The sequence below is a fragment of the Oryx dammah genome, unplaced genomic scaffold, assembly GCF_014754425.2.
Source record: "Oryx dammah isolate SB20612 unplaced genomic scaffold, SCBI_Odam_1.1 HiC_scaffold_18, whole genome shotgun sequence".
Taxonomy (NCBI): domain Eukaryota; kingdom Metazoa; phylum Chordata; class Mammalia; order Artiodactyla; family Bovidae; genus Oryx; species Oryx dammah.
In genome coordinates, this window is record NW_024070202.1 from 45,804,560 (window position 1) to 45,828,848 (window position 24,289).

Genomic DNA, 24,289 nt, shown 5'->3' on the forward strand with positions numbered 1-24,289 from the left:
GATGGGCACATGTGTAGGTAGTGAAAGGAGTTCTCAACTCAGTTTCAATTTTGTTCTCTGAAGCAGTAACTGCTGAACAAAGTGAACCCAGATGTTAGGACTTGTGATTTGAATACAGTCAAGAATCAGAATCTGGATCGAAAAGAAACCTGTAAATCACATACTCTACTTTTCAATACATGTGGTGGAATGGCTGGGAGGCTGGTAGAAGATAATCAATTAGAAAAAGAGGGAAATAGAGCCAGATTGTAACAGTCTCAAAGAAATTCAAATTTCTGCAAGAAATTGGGGAGAAAATAACTATCTAGAAGTGGCAACAAAAAGAAAGGACAGCACTTAAAGGGCATCCAATCCTGAGGGATAGGAGTTTGAGAAAATAAGAAGCTACTAGTAGAGATAACTGGCAGGCTTCCCAGGTAGCTCAGTGGTAAAGAAGTCATCTGTCAACGAAGGAGACACAGATTCTATCCCTGGGTTGGGAAGATCCCCTGGAGAAGGAAATGGCAATCCAATATTCTTGCCTGGAAAATTCCATGGAAAGAAGAGCTTGGTGGGCTATATAGTCCATGGCGTCACAAAGAGTTGGACAGGACTTGGCAACTAGTGCAAACACACACACACACACTACAGTATATTCAAGTTGTCTGTAGTCAGCTGCCCATTAAATCCTACCTTGCTACTATAGGACCACTATTCCAGTCTGTCTCAGACTCTCAGAATCTTGATTTTTGCCATATAACACGTTAACTAATTCTCTGAATTTTGTCATTTGTAAATCTGATGAGAGGGTTTGTTCTACAGTGAAATAGTCATTCTCAGCACTTAAATTATCTTCTCTAGCTTAAATGACTAATGACATTACATTAGGAAGAAGATTAATTTTTATATTTAGTATATCATTTACATAATTCAAGACATTTTACATTAATGATTATTCTATGCTTACCTAGCAATAGCTCTGATGAAGTCTAGAGACACTGTGCATTTGTATTTTGGTTCATCAAGCTGATCGTCATGGCCAACCAGGGTTAACAGCTGAAGGGTCACTAAAGAGGTAATCTAAAAATAAGAAAAGTATTTTTATGAGAACATGGTTTAACCAGATTGCATGATGTCCTTGTTTCTGAGACATTTTATAGTTACTTTGATAACAATATATAACAGAATTCACAAGAGCATCTGCAAATATGACTACTTTGAAATTTGTATACACAAATTTGTACATATGCTTAACGTCTTAATCAAACTAATGATCAACCTTTAAGGACTCCACTAGAGATAAATTTATTTCAACTAATGACACACATATGACTGCTAACCTTTAAAAACTATAAACAAAGGACATTCCTTCTCTCCATAAAATTTTTATGAACTTTCTATCCAAATACCTCAGAATATCAAATTTGCACTCCCTTGAGAATCCAGCAGTTAAAATGTGAAAGTGGGCCTTTTTCAGAGTTGAGTAGCTGGTTAGATAAGAAATACATCCTTCAGATCTAGACTTAGTCTTGCTTTTAAACTGATCCTCAATTAGGCAGTCAGGAAAACAGCAGGGAGATTAACAATGGCAAAAGTGTATTTTGACAAGTCAAAAATCAAAATCCAAAGTAATTTCACATGCATAACACTGACAGAAGTATTCGGTGCTCTGAAATCCAAGAAACAAAGCTGACCCAAGAGCTGGAATTCTTTGAGTAGCCTATTTTCTTTTCCCAATTTTTTTTATCCCTCATCTCCTGAAGGCCAACAGGAAAAACAGCCAACAATGGCAAGAAGGAAGATCAGGAGACTTGGTGATCCGTAACTGCTGGTGACAGTAACTTTAATACTTAATCATATGCCTTAGGAATAATAAAAAATATGTTCACTTAATCTGTGATCAATACCTTGAGATGCAGTAAACATTCTGAATGATAAAAACAATAACAGTGGTAGTGATTTGCTTGGTACCAAGTACTCTATACACAGCATCTCATTTATGCCTCATGACCCTACAAGGTGGATGCTATTATACTCATTTTATAAATGATTCTTAGAGATGTTAAGTAACTTTCCTCAGACTCCAGAACTGACAGGTGGCTTAGTAAGAATTCAAACCTAGAGTTCATGCTCACTCTATTATACTACAGACTCTACTATTGCAATTTAAAAGGGGGAACTGTTATGCAGTGTTCAGTCAGCTGTCAATATTAACAATGTTTAAAAACTAACAGATGGGTAGATACCATAGTATTTTATATACAGAAAAGACTATATTTAGCAAATACAAAGCATTTTTTCAATTAAAACTTACAAGTTTTATATTTTCTTAACTTTAAACAGCTCTCACATAAAAAATATGCAGAGGGATATTTTTTACAGGCCAGTCTAACAACCTTTACCTTTTGGGTGGAATATATACTCTATTTCCTTTCACTGCAATAATATTCTAAAATTTTATTTCTACCACTGTGTCAACTTTTCTATTTTTTCTACTTGTCTTTCTCATTCCTTTCTTGCCTTTCATTGAACTGAATTATACTATTTTTTCATTCTACTGGTTTACTCTACTATCCTGGAAATAGTTTTATACTCCAGTTTCCACTTTAATTTTTTTCTTTTGGCCCCAAGCTATTTTAGAATTAATTTCCAACTCATGAAGTTTCTATAGCATTTTTTATTTTTACGAGGGGAATATCACAGAATGCAGTCTGTATACTAGCAATTCTTTGAAATTTGATAAGAAAACTGGATTCTCCAGAGGGAAAGAAGAGTACACAGGGACAGAAAGCCACTGTGACAAAGAATGAAACTAACCATAAGTGGTCACTCTTCCTATTCTGCCAGCCAGTTCCCTTCCCTCTTTGTTCCAAGAATGTCATGAGCTGATGGCAACTGAGTACAAACCATGCCCACAAATGGGGTCACCTATGACAGGCCAGCAAGGTGGAGTGAGACAAGAGTTTTCTCTCTTACTTATATACAAGTACTTATATCATAATAGTATCTTCCATTTTTGTCTCTTGGACTGCAAAGCATAAAATATTTACTATGTAGGCCTCTTACTGGAAAAAGTTTGTCAAACTCTCGCACTGAAAAATTGCTAGATTCAGATAATTTAGCAATGTAGAAATCAAAATGTTCAGTGACTTATCCAAAGTGATAATGACTACATAATGGCAGAAACTAACTTGACTAGTATTTAGGTTTCCTAACTACAATTCTAAAACTTATAAAAAGAATGGCTAAAATTTGATCATAGCTGAGAGAGCTAACTTCTAATAAGCTGTATTATAATCTTACTCGAATAAAGAATGTGTTAAAAGAATGAGGATAATCTGTGAAAAAGGTAGTGTTCAAGGGAACAGACACGTCACTATGTCTCCAGCAACAGGACTAAGGGCTCCCTGACCATTAAATTGGAAACCTGGTATGTACTGTAAGTGTTTGCTCATTATGGAGGTATAGTTATCCAGTTGTCATTCTATTAATGATTTTCTTAGTAGTATTTAAAAGGTACATATGAGTAAAGTTGATGAACAGATAAAAAATGTTGTTACTCAACATTCTTATAAAAGAGCTCACATTTACCTAGTTTAAGAGTTAAATGAAACAAAAAAATTAAGTTGGTTGTTAAAAATGTATGAAATAGTATTGTGCCCATTAACTGAGGTCATCTATAATCAACTTAACACAGTGCCTGAAACACAGTATTCAATATGAGCTACTATTTATATTATTACTATCTATTAGCACTTTTCAATCTCAAATTTAACAAATAGGTTTCTTTTCTAATAACCAATTAGTTTACTTAAAACTCACTGTATTTTATTTGAAAACGGTTTCATATATTTCCTATAGCTTTCTGAATTATATGCCATGCTTAACTTATTTAGAAAATATAAGATAAAACTACCTAAGGTTAAAAACATCTGTATGAGGGCTTCCCTGGTAGTCTACTGGTTAAGAATTCACTCTGCAGTGAAGGGGACACCAGTTCAGTCTCTGGTCCAGGAAGATCCCACATGCCACAGTGCAGTTAAGCCTGTAAGCTGCAACTACTGAGCCCACACATAGCAACTACTAAAGCCTGTGTGCCCTAGAGCCCAGGCTCAACAAGAGAAGCCACCACAATGAGAAGTCCACGCACCGCAACCAGAGAGTAGCCCCACTTGCCACAACTACGGAAAGCTCCCTGGCAGCAACGAAGACCCAGTGCAGCCAAAAATAAATAAATATTAAAAATACATATCCGTATGAGATTTTATAAACATTCACAACAAACTATCAATTATGAGTGGAGAGAGTGAAGGTGGGGTGAGACAAGAGGAGGGAATGAAAAGGTAAAACCTACTAGGAATAAAATAAATAAACTACAAGGATTATTGCACAGCATAAGAAATATAGCCAATTTTTTATAATAACTTTAAATGGAGAACAATGTAAAAAAATATAAATTACCATGGTGTATACCTGAAACTAACATAACATTATGAATCAACTATCTTTCAATTAAGAAAAATACTTCTGAACAGATCAAGAAAAGTAATGGGCCACATATACTAATCCCTTTGGAAAAAATGCTCAATGTGTCAGTTTCACCAGGAAATGAAGTGGATAAAAAATGAATTGACAAAAAAACTGCATGAAAAATATAATTAAAGACTATATGGCATATCAGACCCAGATGTAGGGAAAATTAAGGAATACATTGGTAGTTCTGAAAAAATGATACAGAATGCAAACTAAAGAGACTAAAAAAAATAGAAAAGACAAAATGAGAAAATCTAACATATTTCTAATCAAATTTCTGGAAGGAAAAGAGACAGAAAAAAGGGGCAGAAGTAATATCTGAAAAGATAATGGATGAAAATTCATTCATAAAGATGAAGAACACCATATCATAGAACTGAAGAGCTAAATAAGTCCAACAGGGGAAATAAAAAGAAATCAATACCTAGATATGCCACAGTAAGTACAGAATATCAAAGATAAAAAGCTCTTAAAAGTAGCTAGAAAAGGAAAAACAGATTATCTTTACAGGACTAGCAATTGAACTGACAACTGTCTTAAGAACAACAATGAAAGACACAAAATAGTGGAACTATATTTTTAACATGCTGAAGAAAGTAACTGTTAACTCAGAAATGTATGCCCCCCAAAACCAATCTCTTAAAACTGGGGATGAAATAAAAGGCAAATTTCTAAACTAAAAACAATGGTGTGCTATCAAAATATTCCTACTCACTTAAAGAAATTCCTAAAATATACTTCCAGGTGAAAATAAAGGAATACAAGTTGGAAGGTCTGAAATTCAAGAAGGAATGAAGAAACTGGTAAATATGATGGTAAATCACTAAATTTTGACTTTGATAAGTATAAACGTTATATAGCAACAACTAAGAGAACAGAAGTAAGGAAACATAAATTTAAAAAATCTAAAACTAAGAAAAAGAAACAAAAGGTAGGTAAGACAAACAGAATAAAACAAGATAAGATGTAAACAAAATTACATTAGAAATTATATTAAAAGTTAACTAAATGTTGCAAATAAAAGTCAAAGATTAAGTGACTGAAAAATAAATCCAATTATAATACTCTTTAGGAGAGATACAACAAAATAGAAGAATATGGGAAGGTTAACAGTTAAAGGATAATGAGATACATGAAGCAAACTAAAACAACGAAGGTATAGTAACTAAAAAGAGATTTAAAGAAGGGCTCACTTATTAACGACAAAATGCAGTCACGAAGCTCCCTTCTCTCACAAGGTAAGTGGCATGAAACCCTTACTATGAAGGGACGAGACACACAATAGGACGAGCAGTCAAGGAATAATGGGATCTTTAGGGGAAAGTGAGTACTGCTGAAAGTAAGGACAAACTCATTATCGTTTCCAGTTTAGAAACAGGTAGGATAATAATGAGAAAGTAGGTCTGAAATTGTAATAAATGGGAGGCTATACAGAAGAGTTAATATTATCTCCTATGGCAAAATATATTCATTAACTTCATTCCTTTCTATTTTTTTTTTACAAGGGATTCATTTGCTAAAGTAGGTTAGTAATAGATATTTGAATCCCTTTTAAAATGTCTTCTAAACCCTTTAATGTTTGAAATATTAATCTCCCTTTATTATTAAAATAGGCTTCTTTAGTACTTCTTTTTCCTTTAATATAGAAAACATTACTCACATTTTACTCTCCTACTGGCATTTCCTTATATTATTTCTTATAACTTCTACTTTCCTGTGATTCAAATACTGTCACATATTTAATTCAACTCTAATCCAAATTATAGGCTAAATTTACTCTTCCATTTTTTCATAAACACAAAATCTGTCTTTAATCTAGTTAAGTTAGAATTTCAAGAATATTTTCAGGTATTTCACTGTTTCATTACTTTTACTGTATTAGTTAACGTTAATTATCAAAGGCAATTGCACTGAAACAGATAGTCCTTTTAATCAGTTCTACCAAGATTCCATGGATACATAAATCACATAAATTGTACAAAGCATACAGTACCACTTTAAGATGTAGCAGTCGAAAGGTATTTCCAAAATATTAGTAAGATGATTGCTCAATTTGGCAGGGGAAGATGGATGCGGTCTGATTTAGGAGATGCTAATACACACAAAAATCTAAACTAAAATGAAACAAATTATAATGTGATTTCTCACATTAAAAAAACCTAATTTCAGAGCCTTTTAATTCCTTGAGTTACCATATGAACAGAAACAACAGACAAATACATAATTTAGCAGAACATTACATAAAGAAATGTACAAATACCAACAACTTAAAAGTACTTTGATAGTTTATGAAAATGATGCTAAAAGTCAACTGAAAAAATTAAGTAGAAAGATTAACTTAAAAACTGATGCTGAAACTGAAGCTCCAATACTCTGGCCACCTGATGCAAAGAACCAACTCATTAGAAAATACCCTGATGCTGGGAAAGCGTGAAGGCAGAAGGAGAAGGGGACGACAGAGGATGAGATGGTTGGATGGCTCACTGACTCAATGGACATGAGTTTGAGCAAGCTCTGGGAGATCAGGGATGCCTGATGTGCTGCAGTCCATGGGGTCGCAAAGAGTCGGACATGACTGAGCAACTGAACAACAACACGGGGTCAACATTTTGAATCTCAAACATATTAATTTATGCCTAAATGAAAAAATCTGGGAAAATATATGGAACTTGTGGAAAATTATTTCTATACGTGTATAAGTACAAGAATACCTACCTTGTCTCCATTATTGAATCCCTAATTTTATTTCCCACTGCATATCCATGAAACTCTTGAGGACCTGGTCTAGGTACTGCACATTCAAAGATGAACAGGATCATAGAAAATATTGATTTACTTCATTGCCCAACATTAAGTGTTCATGACAAAATGATGAGGTCCTCCCATCTGCAGGCTGGCATTAATGTCTAAATAATTTGCTATGATCAACAGGAATATGGCAAAAGCCTGTAGACTAGTAATGGTACTCAGGACCAGACTCAGTTTTGTATGTGAGCATGTGCAATCATAAGATACAAGTGGAATTGGTCTTTCCCATCTGCTGCAGCAGCCAAGGATTTAGCAACACAGAAAATAGACACACAAGAGTCATTACTGTTGTTAAGGCCCCAAATGAAGGAAGTGTTTTAGTTGCAACAAATAAGAATAAATAGGAGTATCTTGTAGCCAATAAAATTGATCTTAGAAGGATTTAATCTTTGTTGGGGCAAAGCTCTCTAAATAATGGCAAAATATATTTTAATATTTTGAAGTCCTTTTTAGCACTGTATAATTTACAGAAAACTTCTCATCCAACTGAGCCTTAAATAAACCTAGAACATGTTTCATAAACAAATACTAACAGCAAGCCAAGCCAGAAGAAAACACATTTTAAAAAAATACAGGAGGACTTCTGGTCCAGATAACATGGCTTAGATTCATATTTACAGTTCTTTCCAGCTAAGCACAACTATTAAACCCTGGAAATAACCTTACCAAAGGACTCTGAAAGGTAGAAAGAGGAAGGCAGACTACTTCCAGGACTGGAGGAATAATGTGGAGACAGGATGTCTTATGGCTGCAGCAACTGCACAAGGTGATGTAGGCTCAGCATCTCCTGATCCCTAATCCAGAACAGAAAGCTAGGCAGGTAGGCTTATTTCTCTCCTGGACTAAACAGGAGTCCAGGCCAAAAGAAATGGTAACCCTAAGTTCTATATCTGGCAAAAATATCCCTCATGAATAAAGTGGAAATAAAGACATTCTCTGGAGAAGGCAATGGCACCCCACTCCAGTACTCTTGCCTGGGAAATCCCATGGACAGAGGAGCCTGGAAGGCTGCAGTCCATGGGGTCGCTGAGGGTCAGCCACAACTGAACGACTTCACTTTCACTTTTCACTTTCACGCATTGGAGAAGGAAATGGCAACCCACTCCAGTGTTCTTGCCTGGAGAATCCCAGGGACGGAGGAGCCTGGTGGGCTGTGGTCTATGGGGTCGCACAGAGTTGGACACGACTGAAGTGACCTAGCAGCAGCAGCAGCAAAGACATTCTCAAATGAGGTAAAACTAAAGAATCAGTAAATAGCAGACTCACCTTTGAAACATGGCTAAATGGAGTTCTTTAAACAAAAAGGAAATAACAAAAGAAGGAACCCTGAGCATGAAAAAGGAATAAAGAACAACAGAAAGGCAGAAGTATGGATAAAGCAGACTATCTCATGAGTTTTCTAGCTCATATTTGATTAAAAACTGATTATCACCTGATCCTCAAAACAATGATATTTAAAAAGCAAGAAAGAAGTAAGGTTATCTTATTTCATTGGAGGTAGTAAAACATTGATACCACTTAGGAAATTAAACATGCAATTACCATATGAACAGTAGTTGCATCTTTTGTGTATGTTCACACAAAAATCTGTACATGAGCATTCACAGTAGTTTTACTTGTGACAACCAAAAACTAGAAAGAACCCAGAGAGCCTTCAATGGGTGAAGAGTTGAACAAACTATGTATTTCATATCATGGAATACAACTCAGCAGCAAAAAAAAAGAATGAATTATTGGTACATGCAACAATTTGGATGACTCGCAAAGGAATTTATGCCAAATGACAAAAAGCCAATCTCAAATGTTAAATACTGTGTAAATTTGTTTATACAAATTTTTGAAATGACAAAATTTTAGAAGGTGGAGATTAGTGGTTGCCAGGGACTGGGGGAATAGGCAAGAGAAAGATGAGTGTGGTTATAAAAGGAGTCCTTGTGATTACAGAACTGGTATATTGTCTATGGAGGGAGATACACAAACCTACACATACAATAAAATTTCAAATAACCAATATGCACAGATATAGACAAAAATGAATAAATGCAAAAGTGGAAAATTTAATTAAGATCAGTAGATCACATCAATATCAATTTACTGGTTGTGAAACTGCGTAAAGCGCATACAGCAAGGAAGAGCCCTTATTTTTTTCTCACAACTGAACATAAATCTATAGCAACTCAAAAATATTTTTATTTAAAAATTAACTACATTGAAAAAATACACAAAATATAGAGGGCTTTGAAAACTTATAAACTGCTAGAAGGCATTTTGTCTCAAAATAACAAGTACCTATGAAGCAGATACTTAAATCTACTCATAGAAATAAAAACATTTTTGATCTTTATTTACAGGGATTTAAAAAAACTACTTGATAAAAGACTGCTCAAAGTGGGCAAGTTTAAGAATATTAATTATTTCAATATCAATATGCCACTGGGTTGAGGTTATATGGGTTTTTAAGTTTACAGATTACAGATTTTCCTGTTTAAAGTTTGATAATTAGTTGTGACTTGTGGTTCAGCCACAAGAATTTGTAGCTGTTGGTTTCATGCTGTAAGCCCATAAAGACATCACAAAGTTGCTCCAAACCTGTGGCTAATACAACTTATCACTTACTCTAAAGCACAGGAGGATTATAGCAAACTATTATGTAAATCCCACCTTCAGTGTTCTAAATTTTCCCAAATTCTACTTTTTATTTTTATTGTTTTAAATGGTGAAAAATTTGCTTTTGTTTGTTTGGGGTCTACAGAAAACAAATGCACTTAAACAATAAATACTAAAGTGTTCCAATATAAAATTATTATGAAAGAAAATTGAGAGCCAGCCCATCAGGACTGGAAATCTTGGGAGATCAGTGCCTTGTTTCACAGATGTGAAAACAGACATCATAAAAGGATGACTGGCATTATCAGACCCTACTCAGTCACCCCAAACAAATTAGTATGTTTGACATGTTTCAAGTTACAAATGCAAAAGTCCTAATGAAAAAGAATATAACATATATATCATGCAAGAGGTCTACTACAAAATATTTTAGAGTTGTAACAATAAATTTTAAATTAAGTATGTAATCCTAAGAATAATTAACATATTAAAAGTGTTTAGCCAAAATAGTGCCTCACTTGGGGTACTGATGAATATTAGAAGGTAGTCTGTCAAGACTATGACTATAGAAGATAGTTCAAAGACCCCAGTTCAGTGCTTTTATCTTTTCTTCTACTGCTCTTCAAATTACACATTATGTAACTGGCATTCACTCTTCTCAAGATCTGGCAGAGGATATGGACAAAACTTGAGAGAAGAGAAATAAGAGGTATGGGAAACTACTTAGTATTAGTGACCACGGGTAATTAATGGTAGAGGGATTGGAACTGCTATTAAGTCCAGGCTCTATAGACTAGATATAGACATCGAGAGATCTGCATCTACAGACTACAAATAACAGGCAGTGTACTAGGCACTTTAATTCCTTTAGTCCTCACAAGAGCCCAGCCATGAGTTAGGTACTATAAATAAAGCTCATTTCCAGAACAGGAAACAACTTCAGAGAGGTTGATAAATATTCAAGGTCACTGAGCTAATAGCAGTAAAAACTACACTGGATTTGAATACAATCTGAATTTTCAAAGCTTACACTATCCCAAAGGGAGATGCAGAATATAGGGAAGACATCATTGTAATAAGACTAAGGAAAGCTTTACAGAAGGCAACAATAAGGAAAAGTGAGTAGAATGACAACTCTGAAAGCATTCCACAGTGAAGGTGATACCTTGAGTCTGCTGAAGGTTAGAAACTTGGCAACAAAGGCACTGCAGATAAAACAGAGGGAAAAATGCAAATAAAATTGTAACAAAAAAGATAAAGAATACAGGCAAAAATCCTGCCCCAGGGATACAGGTAATAGCCTTAAGAATCAACAGTCAACAATCCTGTGAACAAAATTATCAAATATGAGAGGTCTGATGTCAAAGTAATATTAATATGCAATTTATTAACCTAATGATGTGTAATGGGCTTCCTAGGTGGCTCTGTAGTAAAGACTCTGCCTGCCTGCCAAGCAGAAGATGCGGGTTCGATCCCTGGTTCAGAAAGATCCCCTGGAGAAGGGAACGGCAACCCGCTTCAGTATTCTTGCCAGGAGAATCCTACGGACAGAGGAGCCTGGAAGGCTGCAGTTCATGGGTTCGCAAAAGAGCTGGACACAACTTAGTGACTAAATAACAACAACAAATGATGTGCAAACCTTTCATAAATGAAAACTAAACATTATATTACATATGAAATTATTGATTTTAAGGCCTAATTTTTAAAAGATAGAGTGGAGGAAAAAGCACAATTTCTGAAAATCTGAAATTATTAGACAAGACTGAAAATGGTATCCCAAAGCAAAATTTCCTATAAAAAATTTCCTGTACATTTGTGGATTAAAGATAACTTATAAAAAATAATGACTATAAATCATACAAAATACATAATAGTTGAATAAAAGTTAGGATAAATATCAAGAATTTTTACTTGGTCTTTCCTGAAACACTTGGGAGTCATTTTCAAGAAATATTTTAGTAATTGTTTGAGTAAATTTAAATTTCTGTGGGGAAATTATTACTCCCCTTCTTGGCTTCTATTCCCTATGAAGACATATTCCTTTGCCAATAATTTTCAGATTTTAGGGGGTATACACTGTTCTCCAGAGCTGTTTTTGTTGTCTACTGTATCAAGCTCAAATTCAAATGAGTGAAATTGAATAAAAATTAGCCTAGAAAATGCATTTTTTTTTCCAAAGTGAGGATTTAGATTCTGGACTAGAAAATACAGAATAAAATTTCAAAAGAAAGCTGTACAAAAAGTCAGTCTCTTTACCTCTACGTTTAAGGCATATTTTCATTGGTGTTTTTCCTTAAAATGTAAATCCTGGGTTTTGGTCATTGGCTTAAAAATAAATGAAACTAAGTATCTGAAAATATTCTTGCTATAAAAAAATAGCATTTCCTTAGGCTTTTATACACATATGCCCATATACACATATATACATATATATGTAGCATAATGACACTAATTAAAGGATTTTATTTTACTTTAGCTTAAAATAATGCATCTACCTAATTCAAAAGCCAAAGTTATTTTTCCTCCCTCCGACTAGCACCTATGTGACGACTGAGGCATTCATAAAGAAAAATAAAAATCTCCTTAAACATAAGATGTTTTAAAGTTTACATCTTTAATGGGGTTATACAATATTTGCTAAGTTAATCTTTGCTCTGTGTACTATTATGTTCTTTGTTCTCATCCACGTAGGAGATGAACTGATTATTTATGTCTTAACAATAGGAGTTCATGTACCACAGGGAGGGTTTTTTCCCCTTAATCTGAGAGGCAGTCACTAATAAGCTTCAGCTGGAAGTGCTTGATGTTAAAACAGTGTGAACCTGTTCCTGGGCTAATAAACTATGTTCTTTCTGCCAACAAAAGGAAATCAATTTACAACTGTAATTAAATTTTAACATGCTCATTATTTTTATACTTTCATAGCTTGGTATATATGTTAATTGATTTGTGAAACATCCTATCCTGCTTGTTTTGGAGGAGCTTTACAATCTGATACATTAAATTATTTAAATAAAAAATGTGATATATATCAGTGTATGAGGTCCATACAACCCAAAAAGAAACACATTTGATTTGATTTCAAGTAATGTGATAATTCATGAACATATGGCATATATCAAGAGTTCAACTGACATTTTTTACAAATAAAAAGTAGAGGTGGTGAGTGCTACAATGGAAAGGAGGGAAATATTTTCAAAGCTAATTCAACTTAAAACCATTTTGAATTTTTTTTTTTTTTTTTAGGCAGAGAGTGGATGGTTACTCTTCAAAAACACTCAAATAAAAAGTGCCATGAATGTTTATACTTAGAGGAACTAAAGATAGTGTCTCTGATCTCTGGAACTTTTTAGAACATAAATGACTGCAAATCTTTAGTATCCTTCTTTCAGTCAATGAATCCCATGTTCAAGGCACTGTGCAAAAGACAGAAAAATAAAGACAAAGTTTATGCCCACAAAGAATTTAAGGTATTAGGGGAGACAATAATACAATGGCAATAACACACTATGAGTGCTATGCCAGTAGTGATACGTATAAATCCAATTACCTGACTTTAGAAAAGGTAATGACTAACAAATAGGAAAGGAGGCAAAATGTGAATTCATTAAGAAATGGCATTGTTGGGGGTGTGGACCATAAGCATCAAATAGAGCTCAACAGTGCTGGAAGACAGCACATGTAACAACACAATGAGAAAAATGGGTGTGCTTTCAGAGAAGAAAGCGCTTACAGTGAATGGTGTACAAGATGAGTAACGACAGTGGCTGAAAATACTGCCAGTCTGTGAAGGGCCTCACAAGAAGTGTTATGGAATGTACTCCTGGTTCCACAGACAATGCGACTCATTAAAAAACCATAAACATAAAAGCATATTTGCTTTTCAAAGATTTTTTTCTGATGATTGTATGCAAAACAAATTTGAAGATGTCAGTGTCAGGAAGATCAGTTAGGACATTATTTAGGGACTAATTTGGTTTTGGATGTATCAGTGTTGATAAACATGGCACATTCAGGTATGACTGTGCTGTTGGCAATCTGGGTCCAGAGCTAGAGGAAAAGGACTAGAAATTCAGAACTCAAAAGCTAGCATACATGTAGCATTTGAAGCAAAGAGAATAAATTAGACAGCCCTAGGTAAAACTAGCTCCCTTTCTTATTCCTAATTGTTGGAAATTCAACTCTCCACCACTATTTAGAGTGGCCAAAGAGAGGGAGCACCTTAGGTTCTAGAAGTGACTTGGGACTAAAGACCCTAGTTTCTCATAAGGACTTGGTGCAGCACAAGCTCATGAAAAATATCTACTAATAGGTAGATGAGGCCAATATCCTCCAAAGGACTCTGATCAGTTGTGAGCTGACAAGGAATCAAGACAATCTTTCATTGGAAACCCCCTTAAGCATCAACATTTCTTTTAATCAACTTTTTACAGAGCATTTTAAAATGTAGCACACATTTCCATAATGTGGATTTTTCCAAATCATTTAACTCCTAAATTGTTCTTGCTAAAACTCCGGTCCTCATTAAAATAATCTAGTCATAAAACACTATCTACGGTATGCACTTGCCTATACAGACTCTATATTAAGAGGTTTATTTGAATAGACATGTATAAGCCCATATCCATATAAAATTCTGTCCGTTTTCAGCAAAAAACTTGCAAAGTCATATAAAATTTATTGGTGTTAAACACATTTCCCCCTAAAAAATGTGAATAAAGGGTATACATTTGGTGTATTTATTAGAAAGATAGTTATAAAATACTGCCTACACAGAATAAGGTTCAAAGACAGTACTCTCTTTAACAGTTGAAAGCATAATTTATAAAATTTTTCTATCCCTTAGGCAGTACTTTACATGTCACCCTTAAGCAATGGTTCCATTTTTCTGGAGTTTAGTAAAAATGCCTACTGCTGGGCTGATATATTCACAAAAGGCAAAGTGGCTACACTGAAGAAATTCAACACCAGATTTAGGGAAGGCAGGAGAAAAGCAGGTGTAAACACCATCCTTTTATAAATGAAAATGAGAAAGATTTTATTCCTGGGCAACATAGTAAAATATTCCTGTGCTTTTTATTATACGTGGTAATACTACTTGGTAATATCAGTATTCCTTACAACAGAGCAGCTAGTGAAAACCAACCACAGCTCAACTTTATACTCTTTCCAAATATGAAGCATCTCAAAACCGCTTTTAAAAAGTCTCCTGAAATCAGCACTTACAGCAGAGCAGTCTAACAGGCAGAATGGTAACATATCTACACCAAGAGTATCAGGAGACTTTAGAATCTAATTTACTGCCCCAGTGGAGACAGAGCTTCAAGACAGTGCTTCAAGAAAGTAAGGCTCTCCACTGCTAGAGAAGAGCCCGCCTCAGTCAAACGGCAAAGTAGGCATTAAGTAAAGTTCTAGCACTATCTTTGGAATGGAACGCCTCACAATTTCAGTTGTGGCTAAGGGAAAAAAAAATAGTAAGATTATTAGAAAGTGCTAGCATTCGGGATATTTCCTATGATTTATATAATTAACCTTAATGGCATCAAGCGTTTCAGTTGTATATTATAGAGGCACTAGATTGTTGGTACAAGTCAAATGAAACACAGAGAAATCATAAAAGAACAGCTTTTCACATTTTCTAAAGCTCCAGTAACCAGGGAATTTGTTTTTATTAAAACTGTCCCTTTTGTTCACCAATTTCATTTTCTATGAAAGTAATTATCATACTTACATCACTTTATATGAATATCTTATGTATCTAAATTGTAGGACATTATATTATATGTTTACCAAGTTCAAATTCTTATCTAACCAATATATGCAAAGGGTAGTATTTTATTATCTATGATTTCTGATGTTCTATGACTAGCATTTGATAAATATAACTACTTTTTCAAAAATATAAGCCGAACAAGTATTGTATTATATAATATACTAACTTTAAGGTAAAAAGGTTTTTATAAGTCTATAAAATGAGTTTAACTAAAGTGCTTTTGGTTAAAAATCTACAAATATAGCTTGAAATATTGCATATAAAAAAGTAGCATAATGAGCATAACTTTTAACCACAAAATATTTGAAATACAGCCATGTAACTTGAAGAAACGCCACTTAGTTTTTAATACGCTATGCACAACAGAGTATTTATTGTCCCTAAATACTTTTGCCCATCTCATGTGAAGAGTTGACTCATTGGAAAAGACTCTGATGCTGGGAGGGGTTGGGGGCAGGAGAAGGGGACGACAGAGGATGAGATGGCTGGATGGTATCACCGACTAGATGGACGTGAGTTTGAGTGAACTCCAGGAGTTGGTGATGGACAGGGAGGCCTGGCGTGCTGCGATTCATGGGGTCACAAAGAGTCAGACACAACTGAGCGACTGAACTGAAAGAGTTTCAAGTTTTAAGAGATTCTCATAATTTAATTATTAGAAAAATTTAGGTATGACATAGGTATCAAACAATCATGCTGCATAACACTAAGTTCAAGGACTGTCAGAAGGAAACATTCAACAAATAGGTTTGCTATTTAACTTGGAAGAAGACATTCAAATATCTATATTATGAAACAGCAGGGACTACTGAAGTGAAAAAAAATTCTGTTTTAATATATTTGTTAGGGGAAACACACTGACTGAAACCACCTACCCTTGCCAGGCACCATATAACCACTTGCCTGAGTTATCTTAGAACAGGAGGTCCTGGTAAGGAACACGCAACTAATAAGTCACTATCAACCGAAGATTTCGGGAAAGGTCAAAAGGAGATACCACGCATCCTACCACCTCCCAGAATTCTTGCTGGCATCCATCCTGGCTGAGCAATGGGTACACCAACAGGGAAGACCCCGAGTCAGAATGACTGGCCAAAGACAACCAGGAAACTAATTTCATTTATCATAAAACAAGAAACTGTGAGCATGTGGCAGAGCAGTTCTCCTGGGTTCTCTTACTCTACTGCTCTCTGCCTGGATGCCCCTTCCCAATAAAGTCTCTTGCTTTGTCATTTGTCAGCATGTGTGTCTCCTTGGACAATTCATTTCTGAGTGCTGGACAAGAGCCTCCTTTCAAGGCCTGGAGGGATCCCCCTTCCTGCAACATACTCACTTTAAGTATTTAAGTATTAGTTCCTTCAGTATGAATGCCCTCCCAGTAAAAATACATATACACCATTAACTGTGATATAATTCGGCAGCTGCACACAAAACTAATGAATGGCAGAGGAAGCTATAAGACTGATTAAAAGGCCCTTGAGGACAAGCACTGCATTTGCTTGACTTCTGTATCTCTTTATATAACAGAGTGTGAAACATAATAAGCCCTTAAAAAAAATCTATTAAATAAAATTTTAAGCAGAGAAAGAAAATTTTAATTCCAATTAGGGAAAAAAGATCAAATATCGACTTTGAAATTTGATTTAAATTATATCTAAACATTTTTAATCACACAAATATGGACAAAATCCCACCACTGAAACTAAAAATTATATAAATGTTCTATACATCTACCTATAATTGAAGAAAAATGCCAAAAATTGGTTTTTGGTTGAATAAGTAAATGCAACCTTACCTAAAATTTTAGCAAAAAATGTCCTACAGCTATGGTAAATTAGAGATGAAGCACCTGCTTCAAAAACTCTCCATGCATAAAGCAACTAAATCATTTTGCTTTCGATTAATGATAAATTCATTTAAAAATTACCAAAATAGCTTAAATATGTCCTATATCAATAAACCAAAACTTAAACAAGTAAAATACAGATGTTTAATAACTAAATGCTACTACAATTAATGTAATCAGTTCAGTTCAGTTCAGTCACTCAGGCATGTCCGACTCTCTGCGACCCCATGAATCGCAGCACGCCAGGCCTCCCTGTCCATCACCAACTCCCGGAGTTCATTCAGACTCATGTCCATCGAGTCAGTGATTCCATCCAGCCATCTCACCCTCTGTTGTCCCCTTCTCCTCCTGCCCCCAATCCCTCCCAGAATCAGAGTGTTTTCCAATGAGTCAACTCTTCGCATGAGGTGGCCAGAGTACTGGAGTTTCAGCTTTAGCATCATTCCTTCCAAAGAAATCCCAGGGCTGATCTCCTTCAGAATGGACTGATTGGATCTCCTTGCAGTCCAAGGGACTCTCAAGAGTCTTCTCCAACACCACAGTTCAAAAGCATCAATTCTTCAGTGCTCAGCCTTCTTCACAAGTCCAACTTCTCACATCCATACATGACCACTGGAAAAACCATAGCCTTGACTAGCCGGACCTTAGTCGGCAAAGTAATGTCTCTGATTTTGAATACACTACCAAGGTTGGTCATAACTTTCCTTCCGAGAAGTAAGCGTCTTTTAATTTCATGGCTGTAATCACCATCTGCAGTGATTTTGGAGCCCCCCAAAAATAAAGTCTGACACTGTTTCCCCATCTATTTCCCATGAAGTGATGGGACCGGATGCCATGATCTTCATTTTCTGAATGTTGAGCTTTAAGCCAACTTTTTCACTCTCCACTTTCACTTTCATCAAGAGGCTTTTGAGTTCCTCTTCACTTTCTGCCATAAGGGTGGTGTCATCTACTTGTGGGAAAAAGCCAAGCTCATTTACAACTAAACGTAAGTCCAAACATGACATTGTACAGGAGGCACTGATCAAAACCATTCCCAAGAAAAAGAAATGTAAAAAGGCAAAATGGTTGTCTGAGGAGGTCTGACAAATAACTGAGAAAAGAAAAACGCAAAAGGCAAAGGAGGAAAGGAAAGATATACTCATGTGAATGCAGAGTTCCAAAGAATAGCAAGGAGACATAAGAAAGCCTTCCTCAGTGATCAATGCAAAGAAATAGAGGAAAATAAAATGGAAGAGACTAGTGACCTCTTCAAGAAAATTAGAGACACCAAGGGAACATTTCATGCAAAGATGGCTCAAAAAAGGACAGAAGTGGTATGGACCTAACAGAAGCAGAAGATATTAAGAAGAGGTGGCAAGAATACACAGAAGAACTGTACAAAAAAGATCTTCACGACCCGGATAATCACGATGGCGTGATCACTTACACCTGGAATGTGAAGTCAAAGGGCCTTAGGAAGCATCACTATGAACAAAGCTAGTGGAGGTGATGGAATTCCAGTTGAGCTATTTCAAACCCTAAAAGATGGTGCTATGAAAATGCAGCACTCAGTATGCCAGCAAATTTGGAAAAGTCAGCAGTGGCCACAGGACTGGAAAAGGTCAGTTTTCATTCCAACTCCAAAGAAAGGCAATGCCAAAGAATGCTCCCCACAGCAGGAATGCACTCATTTCACACGCTAGCAAAGTAATGCTCAAAATTCTCCAAGGCAGGCTTCAACAGTATGTGAACAGTGAACTTCCATATTTTCAAGCTGGATTTAGAAAAGGCACAAGAACCAGAGATTAAATTGCCAACATCTGTTGGATCATAGAAAAAGCAAGAGAGTTCCAGAAAACATCTATTTCTGCTTTATTGACTACACCAAAGCCTTTGACTGTGTGGATCACAAGAAACCAGAAAATTCTTCAAGAGACCAGAATTCCAGACCACCTGACCTGCCTCTTGAGAAATCTGTCTGAAGGTCAAGAAGCAACAGTTAGAACTGGGCATGGAACAATAGACTGGTTCCAAATAGGAAAATGAGCACATCAAGGCTGTATATTGTCACCCTGATTATTTAACTTATATGCAGAGTACATAATAAGAAATGCTGGACTGGATGAAGCACAAGCTGGAATCAAGACTGCTGGGAGAAATATCAATAACATCAGATATGCAGATGATTCCACTCTTATGGCAGAAAGCAAAAGAAACTAAAGAGCCTCTTGATGAAAGTGAAACACGAGAGTGGAAAAGTTGGCTTAAAATTCAACATTCAAAAAACTAAGATCTTGGCATCTGGTTCCATCACTTCATGGCAAATAGATGGGGAAACAATAGAAACAGTGAGAACCTTTATTTGGGGGGGCTCCAAAAATCACTGCAGATGGTGACCGCAGCCATGAAATTAAAAGATGCTTGCTCCTTGAAGAGAAGCTATAACTAACCTAGACAGCATATTAAAAAGCAGACACATTACTTTGCCAACAAAGATCCATCTAGTCAAAGCTATGGTTTTTCCAGTAGTCATGTATGGATATGAGAGTTGGACTATAAAGAAAGCTGAGTGCCAAACAATTCATGCTTTTGAACTGTGGTGTTGGAGAATCTTGAGAGTCCCTTGGACTGCAAGGAGATCCAACCAGTCCATCCTAACAGAAATCAGTTTGAATATTAATTGGAAGGACTGATGCTGAAACTGAAACTCCAATACTTTGGCCACCTGATGTGAAGAACTGAGTCAATGGAAAAGACCCTGATGCTGGGAAAGAATGAAGACAGGAGGAGAAGGGGACGACAGAGGATGAGACGGTTGGATCGCATCACCGAGTCTATGGACATGAGTTTGAGTAAGCTCTGGGAGTTGGTGATGGACAGGGAGGCCAGGTGTGCTACAGTCCATGGGTCACAAAGAGTCAGACAGGACTGAGCAACTGAACTGAACTGATAAGTCCAAATCTATTCACAATCAATATAAAGTGAGTTTAAAAGAATATAGTAATGGAAATGCATATTTTTGGAAAAATAACTACGTTACTACACTTGGCTCCAAAATGCTCCTTATTTATATTTTTTAAAATGAAAATTAAATTTATAAGGATATTTTCACTTACAATTTTTCTTAGTAAACTATGTATAACTAAACAAGAATTATGCTATTCTTATCTTCCAGTTATTTCTAGAAATTAATTCACAGTGTACTGTTCCTTATAACTAAAGAAACAAGTTATTATTTTAAAACTCCCAAACTGCAGAATTACAGTGAATTACCTTCAAAAGTAATTTTTCAAAATGCTAACTGATCAAATAAGATCAATAATAATGTGATATAAGTATACATGTAATTGGATATCCTTAATTTTTTAAAGATAATTTTCCTTTTAATAGTCACTTTAGAAACCTGTATCAATAATTTCAGGAATAAATTCTTCAGCAATTCTATCCTCTTGGAAAAGATAAAGTGATATGGCTTAATATTTTAAAATAAGTGATATATCTGACAATCTTAAAGAACCATACTTTTACTGCTTTCACCTAACTGTAAGATTATGGAGGGAGTGGGCAAGGTTGAGTAAGAGAAGACATAGAAATATCAAAACAGTGAAATAAAGCTTCCAAACAAATTTTCATTTTTCCTTCCAAGATTAAAAAAAAGACAAAAAAAGAATTAAAAAGATAAATTAAAAGCATAACCTAAAATAACAAATTACTATAAAACAAATCCTTAAAACAGTTACAGGCAAACAAAATGGATAGAAAAATAATTTTTACTATCTCATACAGACATATGATAACCAATAAAAAGCAATTTGGTTTCAAGTAGAAACTATTCATGCAACACAATTCCTTACCAATTTTATTTACATTTTAATGAAAGAGTAGAAGTGTCTGCATGCTCATAAATATCTTCAGGATTTTTTTTTTCTTCAAACAATCCAATGTATTAAATTAACAAACAGCTCTTTCTAAATATCAAAGACAATATTACCAAGTAAAAAACTAGATTTTCCTGCTCATCTTACAGCTACAACGCAGCAATATTGCCATCTAGTGTTCATATCAAATAAGTACTTCAAATACAAATGTCCTTGTTTTGTTTTGCACTTAAAAGTTAAAGACAAATTGTCATTCCTATATGGCAACCCACTCCAGTACTCTTGCCTGGAAAATCCCATGGATGGAGGAGCGTAGTAGGTTACAGTCCATGGGGTCGCAAAGAGTTGGACACGACTGAGCGACTTCACTTCACTTCATGGGCAAAAGCATAATTTTGATGAATAAGTAAAATAAGAAAAAAAAGTCAGTGAGAGATAACGGGGAGAAAAAATACAAGGTACATGGGAGACATACCTTTCTTTTGGATGCAATTTCTGTCACATTTTGTTAAGACAGTATTTTTTAAAAAATTTTTCTTTGATATTCTATTCACCGAACAAAAGTAAACGTAAACTTCCTAGAATTAGTTATACAGTCACCCTCAATATCCTAGGGATTGGTGCCAGGACACCACCCACCAGCCCTCCATATCAAAATCTGAGGATGCTCAAGTACTTTATATAAAAGAGCATAGTGTTTGTGTATAACCTAGTTACATCCTCCCACACACTTTAAACCTTTTCTAGACTATCTTTAGTACCTGTTACAATGTAAATACTATTAAATAGTTGTAAATGCTAGGTAAATAGTTGCCAGTGAAGCAAATTCAAGTTTTGTTTTTTGGAATTTTCTAGATTTTTTTCCCCGAGTATTTTCAATCTGTGGTTGGTTGACACTATGGACGCAGAACCTATGGATATCTATTCCTTTGTACCATCTCCTCCAACCTTTGTATCCCAAATGGAATCACTGAGATGAAGTACTAAATGATTTTTCATCAAATAAACATAAATTCATTTAAAGCAATATTTTAAATATACAAAATTTATCATTTTGAAGACTGCTAACTAGACGAGATAAAGAATGAAAAGGCTGAGGTCGTTAAAGCTGAAAAGAATTTAGCTTCATTAAAACAGGAAGATAGATTTTGTGCTAAATTGCTAAAGTACAACATTATAGACATTACTGAAACAAAGACCGGTGACATTGTTCATCATCTATAAAAGTCTCAGAGTAGCTAGTAGATCCCTAAATCAGCAGCCTATCATTGTTTTGATTGTCCATCCTTATAAACCTACATCTGCTGCTAGGAAATGCTCTACCAATGTTAGGCAAATATGCAAGGTGTGATGTGTGGTAGTGGCAGTATTACTTATTACTACATCACAACTAAAATGACAATTAAAAGAGCTGTAATTTTAGTAGTGGGGCTACTATATAACCCCACTTATTCTCGACTCAGGGTGTGACACTTCACAAATGTGTGTCTGACGGGTCGCGTTTCTCTAGTGTAATGGTTATCACGTTCGCCTCACACAAGTGTGTCTTGTCTTTTTTTCCTAGACCCACACTTTGGTCATATTGTCCTCCCTCTTAAAGTTCTATAAATCCTACTCATTGGATATAAGATGTCAGCTAATTCTACTATTATTTTTCCTTTTTTATGTACGCATTTTTGTATAACAAACACATATCATTTATATAAATTAGAAATAGCAGTAAAGAAAAGAATCCTACTCATTAGCCTAGCTCCATTTTTTACCTTTACTGTGATGCCTTCAAGTTCTCTCCTCTTGTCCAATCCAGAAGTGACCTCTTTTTACTGTAAACGTTGCAGCAGCACCATCTAGCATTCACTCACAGACTTACAATACTACTTTTTATGTACATGTTTTTTTATCCCCCCAAAATATAAGGTCTCTGAAAGAAAGAAACTCCCACTTATCATCCTTATATGTGTCTCCCACAAAAGTAATTTTGGGGCACCTAAGAAGTATTAATAATCATACATGATGCAACCATCTTTCTGCTCTGTTTAGAAGTACTGTCTATTTCACTTCTCTAGGCTTTAATTCTTAAAGATTTACTCACTTGGTCATAGTGAGAAAGTCATTTCACCTCTTGAGGCTCAATTCCTTACAATAAAGATCATCAAGTATTACATGTAGAAAGCTATTCATAAAATGTACAGTTTGACTAAAAACAAATTCCAGGCAAAGTATTTATATGTATTATAAACATATACACATAGATCATAAAAATCTCCTATAATATATATTAAATTTTTTTAAATTATCAACATTAGGGCAACCATACACCTACCCATCTAGCTATTTATATAACTTAATAACTCACCAGACTCCCCTTCTCCAAAAATGTAATAAATGTATACACAATTTTCTATAAAGCTGACTGACATAAAAATTATCAGTGTGCTGAGCACACTGAGAATATACCTATTTTTGGTCACCAGAGACTTCTTTAAATGAAGCATTAAAGGTTACCATCATGCATTAGATTATAAAATCTAACATCTATTCATGAACCGTATTTATTTGCAGTAAACTGAAATGTAAATGTTATTATTTACACGTTTTCAACCTAAAAACATATACATAAAACAAAATGCTAACTGAAACATCTGAGGTGACACTTCTTTTCCGTAAATACTAGTGCCATCATTTGTCTTTTCTTCTATCCATTCACACCATGTGCTAAGTATTGTTTTTCTGAACCATTTAAGAGATCTATTGTGACTCTATATATTTTTAAAAACTATTTTATTTATTTTTGGCTGTGCTGGGTCTTTGCTGCCATGCGGGCTTTTCTCTAGCTGCACCAACTGGGGGCTACTCTACAGTTACAGCGTGCAGGCTTCTCAT

The 24,289-nt window shown here is 35.1% G+C and overlaps 1 protein-coding gene across 1 annotated transcript in view; it reads right to left on the reverse strand.

The window, feature by feature from the left end:
• ORC5 (origin recognition complex subunit 5) overlaps nucleotides 1–24,289 on the reverse strand; it is a 74,219-nt gene that overhangs the window by 8,096 nt on the left and 41,834 nt on the right. The window contains exon 13 of the mRNA XM_040260781.1: nucleotides 947–1,059. Coding sequence (XP_040116715.1) covers nucleotides 947–1,059 — 113 coding nt within the window. The remainder of the gene's footprint in view (nucleotides 1–946; nucleotides 1,060–24,289) is intronic.